At 35.9% G+C, this 21,148-nt stretch overlaps 1 protein-coding gene across 6 annotated transcripts in view; it reads right to left on the reverse strand.

The window, feature by feature from the left end:
• The window catches only part of ATP2B1 (ATPase plasma membrane Ca2+ transporting 1), a 119,370-nt gene that overhangs the window by 14,082 nt on the left and 84,140 nt on the right, over positions 1-21,148 (reverse strand). For all 6 annotated transcript variants that reach the window (XM_050748572.1, XM_050748570.1, XM_050748574.1 and 3 more), the window contains exons 10-18: positions 19,934-20,176; positions 18,357-18,598; positions 15,193-15,430; positions 9,577-9,756; positions 8,802-8,889; positions 8,314-8,420; positions 2,324-2,515; positions 1,893-2,106; positions 1,223-1,434 (exon numbers count right to left, since the gene is read on the reverse strand). In XM_050748572.1, coding sequence (XP_050604529.1) covers positions 1,223-1,434; positions 1,893-2,106; positions 2,324-2,515; positions 8,314-8,420; positions 8,802-8,889; positions 9,577-9,756; positions 15,193-15,430; positions 18,357-18,598; positions 19,934-20,176 — 1,716 coding nt within the window. The remainder of the gene's footprint in view (positions 1-1,222; positions 1,435-1,892; positions 2,107-2,323; positions 2,516-8,313; positions 8,421-8,801; positions 8,890-9,576; positions 9,757-15,192; positions 15,431-18,356; positions 18,599-19,933; positions 20,177-21,148) is intronic.

Here is a 21,148-nt window from a genome sequence, read left to right on the forward strand (position 1 = left end):
GTCTTTCACAAAATATAGTACTCTTTTGTAGAAAAGACTGTATGTTACTGGAAAAATATACAATATTTAAAAAGTTCCACATAGCTGTTTATTTCTAGTTAACATTTAGACCTATTAAGATAAATATAAACAGACTGTAAGAGAAGAAAGGCAACTTGCAAAGTTCTATGAAATATGGGCTAATTCAGGTGAGGTGATCTCAGATTTGCTCTCCTTTATGAAAAGAGTGAGGCCTGATGATGAACATAAATTCATAATACAGTGCTTATGCTTTGCTTGTTATCTAAAAAGCCTAAAATAGTGTGCATGGAAATATTAAGAATTAACTGGGGTTGGGTGTGACAACTCATACCTGTAATTCTAACACTTTTGGAGACTGAGGTGAGAGGATCGCTTGAGCCCAGGAGTTCAAGACCAGCCTAGGCAACACAGCAAGACCCCATCTTAATCAAAAAATAAATACTTTTTAAAAACGAATCAAATAACAATATTCATCCTCCTGTGAGTCTGAAAGGGCTCTCTCTGATATGGCAGTTAAGTAGTTCTCAAATATTAAAATCAAAAATAATTTTGGAAGTTAATATTTTAAAACTTCAAAGTTACAATTCCTTTCTTTTTAGCTCTACTTCATTCAAATTCAAGTGATTTTTACTTCTCGGTTCCACTATTTTTTAAGTTAATCTGTACAGTTCTACAGATAGATTTCTAACTGCTTTGTTAGTAGCCCAATTAGATAATAACTGATTTGACAATCAGGTCTGGATTTTAGTAGAGATATAAAACTGAAGTAATTTTCTTTTATAAATCAAGAAAATAATGAGCATGAAAAGAGTTCAATATTTATTTGCACAAGTGATCTTAATTATTTTTAAATTTAAACTTGATCTTTTTTTGGTATAATGTGGGATGTAAAAAGAATACTAAAATGCTGGGGAAACAATTAATGTGATTGGCTGACTTTGTTTCCTAAGAAATAGTATCTTTCACTTTATAGTTGGAAGAAATAAAACCGTTTGCCTAGTTGGTTGTGGCATTTACTTCTAAGAACAAGAGATTCAGTTCTCATATTCTTTAACATATACCTTAAATCACCAGATCCTATAGATGTCACCAAGGCAATAGTTCCACACATGTTCCACACAAGTGATTGCTAGAACAAGCTGTTTACCTAATGTCTCCCATATAACAGGCAAATTTGAAACTATCTTTTCCAATTACCCACCTGTACCACAAAAGTTCCTAAAACAATTGTGCAGAAGATGGCATTGTTAAAGATTCCTTCAAATACATTTCTTTCACCATGAATTTTCCGGGCATTTATTTCGTTGAAAAGTTGCATCAGCACAAAGGTATTAAAAACAATAGTATAATGTTCTGAAGGAGGTGCATGCAAAGGAGCATTTCTTCCACTATCAATGTCAAAAAACTTTTCTCCTGAAAGAACGAAAAATGACTATTTTGTAATTATCATACCAAGTAAGATTTCAAGGAAGAATACGAAGTAAAACTTAGCTAGACTTTTTATTTTATCTGAAATGGCAGCATGGAAGGAGCTGGAAGAAACCTGGGATTATCTAGTACAACTCTCTTATTTTATAGACAAGGAAACAGAAGTTCCCAAAACTATGGTGACGATCTCAGGATCACATATCTAAATCAGTGGAGAGCCAGGATAAGACATCAGGACCTTTATTCTCCCCCTACTATCTATCTTATTGTCTCCCCAAATTTACTCAGCACTCACTGATACAGAAGAAGAAATTAAAGATAAACGGGAAGTCAGGAATAGAACTTAGGCTCTTGAAAATTTATAACATTATAACATCTTGGATGATTAGCTTGGAAAAGAAACAGTTAACTGAAGCTTTATTTATTAGACACTGAATTCTTACCAGCAAATAAGAGTGTAAAGACTACTACAAGTTGATAGAATGCATGACCCAAAATATTCTTCATCATTGTACGTGAGATGAGAGGCTTATTTCTACCATAAGGTTTCCGAAGCAAGAGAGACTCAGTGGGTGGTTCCGTTGCCAGAGCCAGGGAAGCGAGCGTATCCATTATGAGGTTTACCCACAGCATCTGCACAGCCTTAAGCGGTGAGTCCTAGAAAAGATATGTTTCCTAATAGACATTCACAACTACTCAGGGACTCAGCAACTCTCAGGAAGCCTTTAGGGTTTAAAAACTTGAGAAACAGAACAGGATTATATTTTTATATTAACTAACCTAAAACATTAAGCTTCAGCTTAATGTATTTTTAAAAAGGCATTTTATGTACTTTTATTTAAAGGAAACAAGTTTTAATAGACAAATCACCTACTTGAGTAATACAGGCGCCCGTAAAAGCAACAATCACTGCTACTACATTAACAGTAAGTTGGAACTGAAGGAATTTTGAGATGCTGTCATACACATTTCGTCCCCACATAACTGCTTTAACAATGCTTGTAAAGTTGTCATCTGTGAGAATAATATCGGACGCTTCTTTAGCTACATCAGTTCCAGCAATACCCTGTTAAAAAAATTTTGTGAATTAGACTAAATGTTTTAACTTTCAAATAGTCAAAAAATACACAATTAATAAACAAAAGTTGAGAAATATACCTAATAAATATTGACTTAAATTTACATTAAAAGAAGGTAACAGAGTTATTCTAAGATATTACTAGGAAAGACATTCTGGTTTAGCAGAAATCAAACAAAGAATGAAGTATTAAAAATAAGGTTCAAGTTGGGCTAAAAATGGAGGAATGAACAAAGACATTACCCAAGTTCCTTCCAAAAGCCACACAAAAAGGTATATATTAATAAAAAGCAAACTAACTCTATGAAGACAAAGTTAGAGGAAAAGGAGATTCTACCAAAAAAAAAAAAACCAAAAAACACTGAAAGCAGACAGCCAAATGCTAAGTAACTCAGCAGACACAAGAAAGCTGAATCGTAATCCACGGGTAGAGAAAGTAGAAGTAGCCCCCTTTCCCCCCGATCACAGAACCCTCCTGCACAGCTTCGGACTTGGTAGATTTACATGGCACTGGAAGTAGAGGTGAAGGTAGCAATAAAAAAAGGAAGATCTTTTGAAAGTCTACTGAAGACGCATTTAGAACCTTCAAACTAGTAACAATGTTATCAACAAGAGAATGGGGCAATTAATAAATTGTAGATTAATAAAATGAGTGAACAACTATATTAACATAAATGATCTCACAAACATAATGCTGAATAAAGAAGATGAACTCAACACATAATGTATGATTCTTCTGTACGAAGTTCAAAAACAGGCAAAAGGAATAATCTTCAGGATACTGGTTATCTTTGCAGAGAGATAAGGCAGTAATTAGAAGGGAGTAGGATTCGCTAAAAAATTATCAAAAAGCTAAACCTCATGAACCCTGCTACGGGCTGAAAGTATTCCCCAAATTCATGTGTTGGAAATGTAATCTTCAATCAGCAAAGTGCAGACATGGAAACTCAGAGGTGATATCATGATGAAGGCTCTGACTTCATGTATGGATTAATGCCATTATCTTGGGAGTGGTTTCATTATCAAGAGTGAATTCATTATAAAGGTGAGTTTGACCCCCTCTTGCTTTAGTGCTCACCTGCAATGTTCTCTTGCCCTTCTCCCATGACATGATGCAGCATGAAGGCCCTCACCAGATGCTGGCACCCTGGTTCTTGGATTTACTCACCTCCAGAACCTCAAGTCAAAGACACTTTTATTGTTCATGAAATACTAAGTCTTAGATACTCTGTTATCACAATACAAAATGGACTAAGACAAACCTTTTCTCAAGAAGCAGCTGGAGGAGATGACTCCACCAGATAAGGGAGTAAACCAAAGATGATGATGCAACTGAATTCGTGAAGTACATGATCCAACACAAATGAGAGATAAAGAAAATCCTCAGGTATGGAGACCAAGAAGACAGCTGTGCAGCAAGGCCAGCAAACAGCAAGTGTAGATTAAAGCACGTTGAAAGATGTTAAGAGACGTTATCCCTTAGAAACTAAAACTGGTAAGAATGCTAAAGGTCTCCGATATATGGAACAGATAATTTGGGGATGAATTAGAGTTAAGTACATAGAAAAACTAAGCCAAAACAATTCAAACAAACCAAATAAAAATTAAAAGAAAGTAAAAAAGACAACAAATTATAGGGAACATAAAAAGCTGTGTAAGGAAGGAAAAGTAATTACAGTAGACCACATAGATCAGGTTGAAACAGCATTTACAGTCACAGTAAGGACTGAATGTTGATCGAACCTAAATTATGATATAACTCTGCTGGCAGATGATGGGATAGGTAGTAAGCATGAAGGTATACGGGGTGAATGTGGTCTATGTGCCTGTAAAAGCACAAAGTCCTCATCTTCATTAATGAAAGTCAGTAGTTAAAGCCTTATATTAAAACAATCAAAAAGCACCAGAATCATGTGATTTAGAGATATAAAGGTACATAACTAAGGAACAGAAGCAGCTAAAACTGTTTTCCTTCAGGAGCCAAAAATTTGGTATGTGGTAGGGGACTTGGTATTAAGTCTTACAGAACTACCTGACCTTTTAAATGCTATGCATACATTGTTTTGATAAACAAGAAGTTCAGATGAAACCTTTCTCAAAATACTCAATGAAGAAACAATCTTATTTTAGAATCTTAGTCTCCAGCTCCCATTGTGAGTATTTTACTTTTAATGTCCCACTAATTTTTTTTTTTTTTTGAGACAGAGTCTCACTCTGTTGTCCAGGCTGGAGTGCAGTGGCGCCATCTCGGCTCACTGCAAGCTCCGCCTTCCGGGTTCATGCCACTCTCTCGCCTCAGTCTCCCAAGTAGCTGAGATTACAGGCGCACACCACCACACCCACTATTTTGTATTTTTAGTAGAGACAGGGTTTTACCATGTTGGCCAGACTAGTCTCAAACTTCCGACCTCAAGAGATCCACCCGCCTTGGCCTCCCAAAGTGCTGGGATTACAGGCATGAGCCACCACACCTGGCCAATGTCCCACATATTTAACACACTTAAACTCAATGGGATTTCTTGATTCTCATCATACCTATATTATACAAATGCAAATCTCACCATTCCCGTGCTCAAAATCCTTAAAATTTCTAAAAGTAACTCTATGGTGTTAATTAGCATTCAGATAAAATCTAGTTCTATGATGAAACAAGTCTGGAAAACTTTCAATCACAAAAGGTTAAAGTGCTTTTAAAAAATGAGCTTCTAGGAGTTATATGATATCGCATAGTATGTCTCTAAACTTACTTCATCAGAAGTAGGCTTGTCAAATGTTCATCTACAGGATAAGAGAAAAAAATCCTTATCTTGGCATTCAAGGCCTTTTTAATGTGGCACCCTGTGAATTCTTCTAGCTTCGTATCTCATTACAGTACCACAACCTCTTCTAGTTAGACTGAACAACTTGTACATAATTCGCTGATGAATGAGGGCCTCTTGGTTCCTCTCCTTCCCTCAGCTAAACTGGCATCTCTTCCAGAAAACCTTTTCCAGTCTTAACAGGCAGAGTCAAGGACTTCTTCCTGAAAAACTTGTCACTATCCTGTGATTATTTCCATGTGCTGTGAATTTTTAGGAAACAGCAACTCTTCACTTCTAATGTTTCTGGACTGGAATACTTAACAGTCTCTTAATATTTGGAGTCCCGCATTAACCCAAATAAAGTTTAAAATAAAAGTATTTTAATTACTTTAGGTTTTACTACCATAGATGTATTTGATTATCGGATTACACCATGACATTCAGTCCTTGATGATAGCAATACACGGTTAACTAATTTTTTTTTTTTTTTTTTTTTTTTTTTGAGACGGAGTCTCGCTCTGTCGCCCAGGCTGGAGTGCAGTGGCGCGATCTCGGCTCACTGCAAGCTCCGCCTCCCGGGTTTACGCCATTCTCCTGCCTCAGCCTCCTGAGTAGCTGGGACTACAGGCGCCCGCCACCGCGCCCGGCTAATTTTTTGTATTTTTAGTAGAGACGGGGTTTCACCGTGGTCTCGATCTCCTGACCTTGTGATCCGCCCGCCTCGGCCTCCCAAAGTGCTGGGATTACAGGCGTGAGCCACCGCGCCCGGCCGGTTAACTAATTTTTGGCAAGAATAATATGTGACAAGGATTCTCTCCTTTGACCAAAACTTGCTATGCAGGTAATTGTTATACTGTATTATTTAGGGAATATAAGAAAAAGTCTGTACATGTTCACTACAGACGCAACCATCCATATTTTTGTTCTGAATATTTTCTATCTACAGTTGGTTGATTCTGCAGATGCATAATCCATGGATAAAAAGGGCCAAATGGACAAGCAGAACATACACTTTATCTACAGATCAACAAATCAAGAACGTATGCCCCAAAATGCTATACCTGCCTGAAAAATAAGAGATACATTTAGAAAGAAATTATCAACAGCGATTTCTTGTAACTAAAAAAAACTCTAAGACAAGACGTTTATCTTTAAGTTTTAACTGAACAAATGCAAAACCAAAGTAAATTCAAGCTTAAACAAGAGTAGTTTCAAGTCCAAGCTACCAAGCACTTATAGTTTCTCTATGTTTTTGAACTAAATTTATTTATTTGAGACAGAGCTTTGCTCTGTCACCTAGGCTGGAGTGCAGTGGTGTCATCTTGGCTCACGGCAGCCTGTGCCTCCTGGGTTCAAGCGATTCTCATGCCTCAGCCTTTTAAGCATCTGGGATTACAGGCATGACCACCACACCCAGTGAATTTTTTTTTTTTTTTTTAGTAGAGATGGAGTTTTGCCATGTTGGCCAGGCTGTTCTTGAACTCCTGACCGCCTCAGCCTCCCAAAGTGTTGGGATTACAGGCATGAGCCATCATGGCCAGTCTGTTTTTGAACTAAATTCAGACTTTTCACGTTATCATTAAAAAAAAAAAAAAAAAGTGGTAAAACTGGGCCTAAAACCGTAAAGAGCTTAAAAAACACTAACCAACCAGCCAGTGTATTGTGTTTTTGTTTGATTACATTTACCTGTATTTACTTAAAGCCCATAGTCCTTACATTCAAGTTTTGGGAAGAAAGCTTTATTTTAAAATTCATTTTACATAAATGCCTTTCTGGTCAGCTGTCAGAATGTAAATAGCAATAAAAATCCTGCTAAATGCTCAAGAGCAGCAGTGAGTGATCCTATGTTCCTAAAGGGAACGAGCCTGTTTGCCTAAAGCAAAAGTAAGAGCACTTAATTATTCCATAGACCTCTTCAGCTATGCTTCACATGTCTTCAGAAGCTCCTACCAATGCAGCTGCCAACTATTTAAATTTGGGATGGGGTAGGGTGGGGGATCTTTGGATTCACTGCTTTTGATTGAGGAAAATTTACCCATAATTTCCTTTCCCCATCTCTCTCACTCCTGTTGAAAGGCTGCCACCATGGTAGATCTTCTAAATTTCTATTTTAGCAGCAAAATATCAGGGGGACAAATTATGCAAATAAACATTTGTACACAAAAACAATCTCTCATCTGAAAACCTTAGGGCCAGATTGTGATTCAGAATTCAGTCTCTCATAGTTTGGAAAGATAATGAGACACATAACCTTGTATCTCAATTTTCCCAAAAGAGCTTAGCACCCCATAAAAACCACATTAAAATCTCTACAATGGCTATGAATATTCACACTAAGTAGGACAAATAACAGCCTCACATCAGTTCAGAACAAATTTTGCAATCAAATGAGTCTGCTGCAAAATTTAGGTTAAAAATTTCAGTTTCCTGATAGTTCTGGATTTGAGAATTGTGATTATGAACCAGTATTTTCCAAAAATAAAATGAAACTCAAAGAAAATAAAATACTTAAATTGAGGACTCTGGGGAAAAACAAGTAGGTAGGCTTTTTTCAGTCAAAAAAGATTATATATAAAATGATGGTATTCAATTACTTTTTAAATAACTGAAGAGTAATTGAGTAGATGAATGGAAAAGTCTCAATTATATTTTTAATTTAAATACAACTGTTCTAAGCCTGTGTCCTGCGTAAAAGGGTTGTTAAAGGTTCAGGTAAGATGGCAGACATTAAAAAATTAACAGAATACAAAGTCAACATATAATATTATTAAATTGTTCAAAAGAAACAATCTAGTCAGATTTCATGACATCACATAAAGCTAATGCATAAACTAATTAGACTTATAAACCAATTTAGGCTTATTAATTATCCCTCAAACTAATCTTGAGGGACAGTGTTTAAAATCCATAGTAATTCAGTCAACAAACAAACAAACAAACCAGTCCGTAAATTACGTTTGGATATTTAAATGAGTAAATTCTTACCATTGCAAATCCAACATCTGCTTTCTTTAGTGCTGGGCCATCATTTGTACCATCACCAGTTACGGCTACAACCTGGCGTTGGTCTGAGACAGTGCTGTCAATTATACCTTAAATACAAGTAAATATTTGTGTTATAAAAACATTACTCTTTAATAAGATGATTCTGAAGAATATCCTGACTATTCGGTTTTATAGACTCAAGGTTAAAAATAAATAATTAAACAAACATAGAAATGGAAATCGCTTAGATGTTGGGTGAGAACCTACTTCAGAAACTAAAGGCATATTCAGAGCAATATCCTGTCTTAAACACTTCAGATAATCACTTAGGAACACAATTTACCTAAGATATCAAAGGAAATGTATTTAGATTTTATTAAAACATGATATCCTTTACTCAATCGAATATTTAGTACCTATTACTATTTTAGGAAGCAGAACACATTTCTGTATTAAGAAATTCTGAAATAATTGAAAAATCTACTTACCTTTAACCAGTGTATGCTTATCAGTAGGAGATGATCTTGCAAGTACTCGAAGCTTTGGCCAAATCTTGTCTATCCTCTCTTGCTCAATCTATAAATGTTTTATCAAAGTTAAAATATGCCCAAACATAGTTTCTTAAATCCTAATGAGCTATCTGGCATATTTATCAGTAGCTCTCAAAGTGTGTGGTCCACAGAACAACACCATCAGAAACTCCTGGGAACTTGTTAGAAACATGAATTCTTGGGCATGGACCCAGATCTACCTTAGCGAATACTGTGGGGCAGGCCCAGCAGTCTGTGTTTTAATAATTTTGCTAGGTGACTCTGATGCATACTCAGGTTTAAAAGCCACTGTTTTTTATCATTATAAGACCAAATTTAAACCCCCCCCCCCCCGCCTATGAAAATAGAACTTCCTTAATTGAGCATAAGAAGTTCAGAGAGTTTGGGGTCCCCTAAAATATGCTCCGTATCAGCCTTTCCAACGCATCTCCCATTACTCCCTTATACATACTGTACTTCTGAAATTGGCCTAGATTCATCGCCACTACTTTCATATAGCATTCATAGCAAGAAATGTTTACTTCCTTTAGGACCAATTTATTACTTCTCTCTTTTATCCCTTAGAACACTAGTATTTTGCTTCCTAAGGTATAGACTGCATTTATTTCATGCATGGTGCCTAACATAGTGCGTATTCAATATGTGTTTGTTGAATTAAATTCCTAATATATTAAACATCTGTCAACCAAAAAATAAATAAATAAATCTTTACCTCTCCTTTTTCATTTCGTATTCTTCTGTTAAAATCTTTACCTTCTAGGCACAGAAAATCTTCCCCAGGATGTAAAATACCACATTTGGTAGCAATGGCCCGAGCAGTATTAATATTATCACCAGTGACCATTCGCACAGTAATTCCAGCCCTCTGACACTTTTTAATTGCATCTGGCACCTGGTTTACATAAAAAAAAATTACAAAGTTAAATTGGTATTTTTAGAGGGAAAAACATTTCACTGCACACAACTGCATTATTTTATAGTCCCCCAAATGATGACAATGATACAATGACTTCATGATTGATTTCATTTCCAATACTCAATATTTCTTGCACTATTTTCAATAACCTCTTTCCAATTCCACTGCCAGACTTAGCTCAGGCTTCGTTTTCAGTTGTCATCTACTAATTTGTTTGCAGGATTTATTTACAGAAGGCTTTTAAAAGCACGCTTTCCCCCTGGCAACCATTAGGCAATTCTTTTCTGGTTGGTTTTCTACCTTTCTGGTTTTACTACCCAGATTACACCCGAGTAAAATGTTGGTATTCTTTTGTTTAGGGCTAAGGGTGGCTCACAATCTGTATCTTTTAAGTATTACCTTACCTACTCCCATACCTTCAATTTCCATCTAATTCCATCATATTCTAATGACTTTAGAATCCACATCCTGCTCCTACCTCGCTGTAAGAGGAGTCATAGTTCCACCTGAAAAGTGGGTATCGATTCACGTGTCTAAAAGCAAAACCATGTTTCCTTTACCTATCTAGCAGAAACCTAAGAGTCACCTGTACTTCTTCTTTCAGTTCTCTTATCCTATATCCTTAGAAGCCAGTAAGTCCCGTGGATTCTACCTCAAATTTGCCCTGCATCATGTCTCTGTTGCTTGCTGCCCAACCTACTTCAATGGCTTTTTAATTGGTACCCTGCCAATTAAAGTTTGTTCCCCCTTTAAAACATACGATATACTTGATGGTAGAGTTTATTTTTTTAAACAGAAATACTCCCTTTCTTAAAATACACAATGATTCCTCAGCTGTTATCACAAATCACAAAGTTCTCAGTGTAACAGAATCACTGTTTGTGCCTGTACTACTACAGTTCCTTTCACCTAGAAAATCTTTTCCTGCTTTTCTATAAGCAGAAAATCCACGCGGATCCTACTGGAGCAGGGGTTGCAAATTAAAATGCCTACAGGATGATGGAGGTAACATACATGAAGAAAATATGTTGAAAATGACAAACCCCCAAGACAAATGCCTAATGAAAGAGCTATTTAGCTCCAGCCTATTTCTGCCACGATGGAATGAGAGCCCAATGTTAACAGAACCTGTAATTGCAAAAGGAAGAAACACAGATTTGTGCATAATCTCTTCATACTTAATGTTTCTAACCTCCCCTCCCCCAACAAAGATAACCTGACTGAAGGCTAACTTTGGACTGCAGTCTACCTGTTTGTGAAGTCTATCCTAAATCCAGTGTAAATCTAACTTATCTGGAGCTTTCTTGGTCTACATAGACAAATCTGCACCTTCATCTTATACATACCTCTATTACAGGTCATCAAGTCATACTATAGTTATTGTTTACCTGAATCTTCAATGAGCTTCTTGAAGGCAGGACCTTTACCTTATCTTTGCATCATCAATACCTAATATGCCTTTTGTTTATTTAACAAATAAGCACCAGGCATGTGACTGGAGTTTAGGATTTACTGAACTGCTGAATTAAATATCTTTGGGATAATAGCAAGGGGACATTTTCTAAGGGGTGCACATTCCAGACAAGGTACCTTTTTTTTTTCCCCCCAAGATGGGTCTCACTCCGTCACCCAGGATAAAGTGCAGTGGTACAATGCTGATTCACTGCAACCTCTACCTCCCAGGCTCAAGTGATCCTCCCACCTCAGCCTCCTGAGTAGTTGGGACCACAGGTGCATGCCACCATGCACAGCTAATTTTTTGTATTTTTAGTAGAGATGGGGTTTCACCATGTTGCCCAGGTGAACTCCTGAGCTCAGGCGATCCGTCTGCATCAGTCTCCCAAAGTAATGGGATTATAAGTGTGAGTCACCATGCCTGGCCCAGGGTACCATGTTTTAAAACATGTATGCAATGTAATTAATTGCAATTTAAATACATATTTATCTATAAGTTTTAAGATTTACATCATAAAAGTTATTTTCCTCTACCCAATCAACTCTTAGTGATTCAAATAATTGGAGGGCGACATCACATGCATTTACTCAAACTAATATTTACTGAATGCCAGGCACTGTGCTTAGGTCCTAGTGCCAGAGTGATGAGCAAAAGGACAGGGCCTGCTGAAATTATTTTTTCAAAAAAAAAAAAAATATATATATATATATATATATTTGACACTAAAAACACTTGTTTTATACATGTATGTATCTCCTGTTATCTCATTTGAGATAAAATCTATCTTAAATTTTTATATCTAAGCAGTCCTTGATTAGGTAGTATCCCAGGATCATCTGGACAGGGAAACAATGAGTAAAAGGGAGAAATTGGTCTCAGGTTAAAACTATGTGGCAAATAATACGTAAGAAAGGCACACTAACATTTATTAACTGCCTACTAATCATCAGATGCTTCCAGCTTAAAACTCACAAACTATCTCTACTTTTACATTTAAGAAACTAAAGCAAGGCCAAGTACTTATACATATGCAACAAAAACTGGATTTGTTCTAGACATCTAATTATTCAAGAATCCCTCCACCAGAACTGCACTGTACAAAATAGAGAAACTCAGAGAAAGCTGTTTCATATGACATCGTCTCAATTTAGTATATAAATACCCATCTCATTTTGTGATACTGAGAAACAAGTGCCATTTACATGCTTTAAAAAGATAAAACTCTCCATCAACTGCAATGCCAAGAGCATGATAATAGACTGATTTGTCTTCCAAAGAATGAAAGTTGCAGATATTCTGATTTAATGTTAAAGTTTAAACCATAAGTCAATGTATAGAACTTTGAAAAGCCAGGCACAGTGGTGCGTGCCTGTAATTACAGCTATCCAGGAGGCTGAGGTGGGAGGCTGCTTGAGGCCAGGAGTTTGAGACTGCAGTGCACCATGATCTCCTGCCTGTGAAAAGCCACTGTACTACAGCCTGGGCAACATAGGAAGACCTCTTCCTTAAAAAAAACAAAAACAAGACAAAACAAAAAAACAACCTCTGAATGATTCTCCTGTGACCAAATGGCAAATATTACCCACCTGGCTATTTTATAAGCATTTGAAATTACAAAACCCCAAACCAAATTTATCTTGATCTTTCAACAGGCTGCTGTTTCTGATTCTCTTATTACATTGGTAACCCTCTACCAGCCACCAAGTTTTACAAGTTAGAGACTGGTTCCATCTCCTTTATAAGACTTCTAATTGTGGCAACCTCTTAGTCGTAAAAGCCTTCTTCCCTAGCTACACACTTTCTCTAAAAGATCTTTAGTTTCATCAGTGATTTCTTCAGACTAGCCCACTTTCAGACTCTGAGGTCCAAATGCTTGACATACATTTGGATGTCTCAGACACCTCAACAATGTCAAAAATGGAATATCCAAACCCAATATATTACTTCCTACTGGTTCTATCTCCACTCACTTTGAAATCGTTCCTTTCTTTCCATCTCCTATGCCACAACTGTAGGCCAAGCCATAATCATCTCTTGCCTGGGATCACTGCAATACTCTCATTAACTTCCCTGCTTCTACTCTTCTTCATCTCTAATCCCTGTCTTACACAGTAACCAAAATAGTATTTTAACAACATAAATCATATCACTTCCCAGCCTGAATTTCAGAAAATTCAGAGCCCTCACAGCCCAGTAAGGCCAGAGATCATCTCGTCTCCCCTTTCTTCTTTACACTTACAGCCACGCTGGCCTCCTTTCCACCTTTAAAATAGCTAAATACTTTTCTCACTTTCACTTGCATTTCTCATTTTGCTTGGAATGCTCTTCTTGCAGCTATTTACATGGCAGACCCACTGTGAACCATCAGATTGCATCTCAAATGCTATATCCTCAGAAATTCCTAATGCAGTCTCCCTCCATTACTTTATTTCATTACACTGTGCATATCTTATATATATAGCCCTTTTGCACTAGTAATTGTCTTATTTAATATCATCCCCCCGATATGCCATCCTGCCACCCAGAATATAAGGCCTATGAGAACAGGCACCAAGTCTTATTCCTCCCAAAATTCATTTTCACTTGACACGGTGTCCATGTATCTATCATTCTACCTACTTAGCTGTCTTCTTCCTCTAGAATATACATCTCAAGACTATTCTGGTCACTGCAGTATTTCCAGTTCCTAGAAGAGTGCTACATATTAGGTTTTGAATCAATTAGCTGATAAAGTCACTGAACAACAGTGGTTTTCTGCTAGTGCTGTTATTTATGTTGCTTCTTTGCTCAAGACATACTTAACTGCTCACTCTCTTTCTTGGTTTAGATAATACTTCCTCCTTAAGAATCAGATCAGGTAATTAACCTCTAGGAAGTCTTACCTGACCCCTCCAGTGGTTAATACAGCACAGTAGTCTTTTAAGCACCTGTGTTTTAGACAAAGCTGGTATTTTAACACACTAGGTGTACTAACACTCTATACATTCTCGATTTTTAAAAATCTGCCAAATAAGAGTAATAGTATGCATACCTCACAAAGTTAGACATTTAAAAAAATTACATGTAAAGCATGTGGCTTAAGTATATGGCACACAGTGAGAACTCAATAAAAAGATGCTATTAGGGTAAGTTGGGAACTCGTGTTCCCTGCTCATATAACATGCTCTGTATATACCCAGCAAGGTACTAATATACTGGGTTGCAATAATCATGTGTTTGGTTCGTTCCACATAAGACAGTAACTTCTTTGAGGCCAGGGATCAGATCTCAAAACTCTTAAGTCTCAAGTACCTTAGGATAGTGCCTGGCACACAGTAGTTGTTCAACAAACTTAAAAAACATGAAAAACCAAATAGCAAAAAAAAAAAAAAAAAATTAAAGAGTGAAATCAGTCTAGAGCTGCACGCCATCCAATATGACAACTACTAGCAAGATATTTTAATTTGAATTAAATAAAATTTTAAAATCCTGTCTTTCAGTTGCACTACCCACTGAAAACTAGACGTCAGTAGTCACACATGGTGAGTGGCTACTGTATTGAACAATATACAGAACATTTCTATTATCACAGAAAGCTCTACTAGACAATGCTAGTCTAGAGACTGAAAACAAATAACTTAATGGCACCTATTATTTAAGATAAATAATAACTGAAAATTCTACCCACTTTAAGGCACTGTGCTAGGTTATGGTGCTATGAACACATAGGATCCCAAAGACAGGCTGTCTTTAAAAACCACAAAAGCTAGCATATGGCACCGTAGGTACTATTATTTCACTTAAAAAGCTAGCATATGGCACTGTAGGTACTATTATTTCACTTATCTTGGGTTCACACAGGAAAAAAAAAAAATCACAAACACCAAGAATTTTACTAGAAAACTGGTTACAATTAAGGCCTAGGTCCTCTATAGTTAGGAGATTCTGCACATGCAGAACACAGAATGTTTCACCACCTCAGGTCTCACAGGATCTTCAATCCCCACAACAGCAATGCATGTAAGGCCGGTGACAATATCATTTTCATTATCCCACTCTGGTTCTGGTTCTCCTGCTGGAAAATCTCTGAATGCAAGACATATGGTTCTCAAGCCTTCTGATGCCATCGGTTCAATCACAGTTTTTACAATATCATCACGGTCCCTTGGTCTGAACACTTTTGCCTCACCATTAGCACTCAAGATTTTGAAACACCTAAAAGGAAATGTTGAATCCAAACATCAATAATTTAAAAAAAATAATGGTTAATGCCATTTAAGTGAACTGGCAGGCCTAGAAATCATGGGATCTGATATCTGGAATTTAGAGAATTACATATAATTCATTTTTATAGACTTAAATTCACTTTTCACCCTCCCCTTTACAAAACAGAACTAATATGTATGGTTCTCATTTGATAGTTCTCCATTTAGCAGTTACTCTAGAACTTCTCTAAACCTTCTCTTTTGGAAATGCAGTGCTTTCAAAGAATCCCTGGGTGGCAAAGGAGAATAAACTATATATACTTCACCATTTTGGTACAGAATCAGACATTAGTTTTAAATAACACCAAAATCACAAATGTGTTCTTCTTTTAAGGTAAAAAGCCAAGTGTAGTCAACCCCTTACCTGAGATGTTGTTTCATCACCTATATTGTTTTAACCATGAAAGAAAAAAAATAACTTATTGTTAAAATAAGCATTCTATCAGAATGAGAGTTAATGCTAAAATAATTATTATTTTCAGTGACACTACTACCTTTTCTTTCATTATATAATGAATAAAAATCACACTATATACCTAAAGTCTGTTTTTCATAACGCCTCTCTATACTCCTCTCCCTTGATGATGCCATCTCCTCCTGCTTCTAGGGAGGTAATTCCCAAATCCGCATCTTCCATTTTGTTTTTCAAAGCTTTCCATCACTGCTGAAAAATTCTACCCAAATGTTTTATCACTACCTAAACCTTAAGGGATGAAAGCCTGGAAGCTGCCTCTTCACTGCCCATGTAATGTGCATCAACATTACCCTAATCATTTTGATGTAAGTCTAAAATTTCACTTTAATATTTATTTTTCCTGATCATCTCTCTACTATTAGCTCCTAAGTCCTATACATTTCCCCTCTGAACAGCCTCCTCAATGTGTCCACTCCTTTTTATTTCTCCTGCTACTACTTCCTTCTGGTTCTTACTTCAAGCTACAAAGCTACAGCTACTGTAATAGCAATAGCCTTTTAACTGATATCTGTCTGTAGCTGATTTTTTTTTTTTCCTCTAACCCACCTTGTTCCCTAATGCAAGAATTATCTTTAATCACAGCTTTGATGATTCTACTACTTAAAGAAAAAAATACTTCATTTGTATTATCTGGCTTATTTAATTTTAATTGCTCAGCCCAATATTTAAAAAGTCTCCACATCAAAATGCAAATATTACTGTGGGAACACTTGCTGTGTTTACTGTCCATCAGGCTTCATGCTAGACAGCTGGTATGCATTATTTCATTTAAGTGCCACAGAGTTGGTGGTCATCAACCCCTCTCTCAGACGAGGAAAACGGAAGTAAGGGAAGAATGTGCCCCATATCCCAAAGCTAGTTAGTTGCAGAGGAAGAGTCAATGCATGATCAGTTTTGATGGAAAAAAATTCTCTTCTAAACCATCTATCTACTACCCACAAGCCAGGGATGAAACAAATTTCTAACCTTTTACAATGAAATCAGGTAACTGAGTGTACTGGGGCAAGAAGAAAGCTCTATATGGCCTGTGTGCCACAAAAGCCCATCACTATTCACCTGAACTATACAACCAGATATTCCCCTCCCAAATACGACCTGCTGTGGTTTCCCTAACCTCAAAGTTCTCATTTCATACCAAAACCTATCTTAAATGCCCCATCCCTACAGTATGATCTCTCACCCAAAAGCTTTGTACCAATTTATTATATGCTGCCTTCAGTTATTTATTTATATATTTGTCTCTTAAACTAATTGTAAAGTGTTCATTAAGATAATACTGGCTTATAATCCACATGTAAGCAAATTAAAAGTATATTTTAAATATTTACTTTAATATTTTAAATACTATAATTTCAAATGAGTTCCAATTTTCCCAAATTGCTCTACACCAGTATTTTTTTTAAAACCAGTTCTCTACTTCTTTAATGGAATTAAAGAAACCAAAATAATTTTACCACCTTTAATATCAAATAAACATCAGGAGAAATATATGTGAGCATGTTACAGCAAAATTAAAGCTACTGGTCTGTAAAAGGACAGCAAGAAAGAAAAATTAGTATTCAAAATGACAGGAGTATTTAAATATGACACTGCAGCCGCATAAATATGATAAATCTCATTTTGATATAAATGGGGAATTTTCAAGATCCAGCTTTTATGCTTTGCTATTCTAAAAATTACTCCATAATTCTCGTATCACATTCAGAATCCAGTAACCACAATGAGCGCTGAAGATCTAAACTTGAGGCCAGGTGCAGTGACTCACGTCTGTAATCCCAGCACTTTGGGAGGCCAACACAGGCAGATTACTTGAGGTCAGGAGTTCAAGACCAGCCTGGCCAACATGGTGAAACCCTGACTCTACTAAAAATACAAAACTTAGCCAGGTGTGGTGGGAGGTGCCTGTAATCCCAGTTACTTGGGAGGCTGAGGCAGGAGAATCCCTTGAACCCAGGGGCAGAGGATGAAGTGAGCTGAAATGGCACCACTGCATTCCAGCCTGGGTGATACAGGGAACCTCCATCTTAAACAAACAAACAAAAAAGAGACATAAACTTAATTTTCTTCCCAGGAGGTTTTTTCAAGATTCTACATATTAAATAACAAGTAAATCAACTTCTAAAAATAAACATCAAACTATACATCATTAAACATACCAGACTGAATGTAATGGGTTTATTTTCCCTATAGTAAAATACTAAGAAATAAGAGAAGCTAGAGTGTGAAAATGGCAGAATAGCAGGGGCAAATATATGGATACCATAAAATATGCTAAAAAGCTCTGAAGTCCTATCAAATGCCTGATGTTCACAAAAAGAAGACAACAACAACAACAATACAGTAGATATTCCATAAAGCAACTATAGTCAGCAATTTATTCATCTAAGCATTTTACTCTTACTTTTTCAGAATTATCTCAGATGCGCCCTTGCTGAATATTCGGTAACTTCCATCTGAATTTTTCAGAACAGTACTCATGGATTTCCTAACAGAATTGAAGGTGTAGACTTTGTACAGTGCTTCTTCTGGTATTTCATTTCTAACATCCTGATAATCCCGTTTTAAATCCAAAAGAAGTCCCAACAAGGCACATTCAGTTTTATTACCAACGTGACGAGGTAATCCACCCTCTTTCTCTGGGGGCTGTAAGAGAAAAAGGTTTAGTAGCTAGTATCATCTTGTTTCTCTATGAACATTTAATTTATAATGTAAAACAGAATGCGACATTCTAAAATAAAATTACAGAACAACTGTCTAATATCAACATTTTAAAGGAGGACACAGAAAAGTAAGGTAGAAAGGAGCCTGGGGTGAGAATGACATGGATTCTAATCTCAGTCCTGCCAGTTACTAGCTACATGAAATTTGACAATTGCCCAACTGCTGTGGTCCTTGGCTTCAGCGTCTGTAAAACAGGAGCACTTATGACCCCAAAATTAAATGATATAAGATGTATAAAGTTTATAGTTGGTTCCTAATACAGAGTGGAACTTAATTTTAATTCCCTTTTCCTGTTTTCACTTAACTTTAGTACTAAATCATTCAAAATTAAATCTACTTTACCAATTTTTATGGATTAAAAGTACATGCATTAAAATATTGTTCTCTTAAATGCAGTGAGAAGCTTTATTTCCTTCACAGTGCCTTCAGAAATACCACCTTACATAATCATCACAATGGGATTAAGGGCCGACGTGATCATCTTTACTCAGTAATTAAAGAAGATAGCTCAGACTTTCAGCTAGTAAAAGGCAAAGTCAGATCTAGAACCAAGATCCCATAACTTTCCAATGCAATCATCCAATTCATGTATGTTTTCCCTAATGAACAGCATGCAATATTGTTTTTGTTAATGATTTTCATCCATAAATCACTAGAAGAGATTAAGTCAAACATAACATTGTATGCTTTCTGTTACAAATAAGATTTCTAAAACTTGTAAAGTTGAAAATTTTGTTTTATATGGTGGCACATGTCTAGAATTACTTTACTGCATTAGTTCTACAAAGGTCTAAGCACCACCTTTTAGGTAGGAACTACTGAGAAACCAAACAGAGCACATGGCAAGCATATATAAAACATGTTATTTTAAGTTGAAATCAGGCTTCAAAATTTTCTCTAAGTTGAGAGCTGACCTACTATGGTAAGACAGCTTGATCTTTCTCAAAAATGAGTTTAACAAGAATTTAAAATTAAATACATGTTCTGCTTATAAGGGTGGAGAGTTTCTGAACACAGGAAATTCAAAATATAGGAGGAGAAAAACGTAAGTAAACAATGTTTATGTTGATCAGCAGACCTCACTCATAACACAAATTTAAAAACCATTATATAAATAAATATATGCCTTTTAAAAACTTAACACAGTTCAGTTTACTTTACATACAGTAATGGTGGGTCTGAAGACTTACATATAGTCCCATCATTATAGATTTAAAAATTAATTTTTATATACATAAATTATTTCAAAAACCTTACCAATATTTTTGATGTATAAGCACAATTCACAGAAATTCCTGTTACAAGATAGGACAAAATATTTGGTGGAATAGCTTCTGGCTCAGGAACCTTTTTATAATGTTTTTCATTTATGTAAGCTTGAACAACTGTCATTCTGTTCATTGTCAAAGTTCCTGTTTTATCTGAACAAATAGCTGTAGCATTTCCCATGGTTTCACAAGCATCCAGATGCCTTACTAAGTTATTATCTTTCATCATTTTCTACATTAAAAAAAAAAAAAAGTTAAGCTGCATATAAAACCAATCACCTCATTACATTAAAATGATTACAAATTGTTTTAAAATTAGAACTAAAACTCCCAGCTTTCTATAAATACAATGTATAAAGTACCAATGTAATACTAAATTTTTTTTTTTTTTAGCATATTTGACCTATTAAAATAAGCTAAACACAATGCTAGAGCTTTCTGGGGTTTCAATCATTTTATTGCTGCGTAACATAACCTAGTAAGTCAGTTCAGGCACCTGCATCCATAAACAAATAACACTGAATATATGTCTCCAACGGTTTTTGCAAAATGTCCTCACATTACAAGAGCAGTGACAATCTGTACAGTGGTACTTATAGTAGTGTAAGAGTATATTAAAGGATTAAGCCTCCCTATTAAGTGGAAAACAAAAGATTCTTACATCAGTTCCAAGGAAAAAATGGCTTTTATCAGCTAAAATAAAGAGCTTGTGGGTATGTAATTGCTTGATATTTTTATTATTAATTCTAAAAGAGTTAACATATCAAAACTAGAATGAGTCATTTTTTAGCTATTCTATATGCTGGCAGACTTGGCATTTTCATCCTTAGCAGCAAACTGTGTCTCACTTCTTTCTCTCATGTACAACAGAAAAAATCATTTCTAAAAAACCAACAGTTTTCACAGTAGTTTCACAGGGCATTTAAGCCAAAATACCTTATAATTAGTTCTCAGCACTTAATGTGGAATGGGTTAAAAACTATATGAAGCTATTTTACAAAGTGTTTTCTGTGATGACTAATATGCAAGATACTGCAAAAAAATTGGTTCCTTGAAAAAATATGTGAAAAACAGATGCGCACTTCCTAAATTACTTGTGATTTACATATTAAAGATGAGAAGAATGAAGTTTTGCAGTAAAGAAACCATGTTCAGTTTTGTGAAACACTAACAGAGAATCCATAAAGACTATACCTCTGTGAAA

Source organism: Macaca thibetana, chromosome 11, assembly GCF_024542745.1.
Source record: "Macaca thibetana thibetana isolate TM-01 chromosome 11, ASM2454274v1, whole genome shotgun sequence".
Taxonomy (NCBI): Eukaryota; Metazoa; Chordata; class Mammalia; order Primates; family Cercopithecidae; genus Macaca; species Macaca thibetana.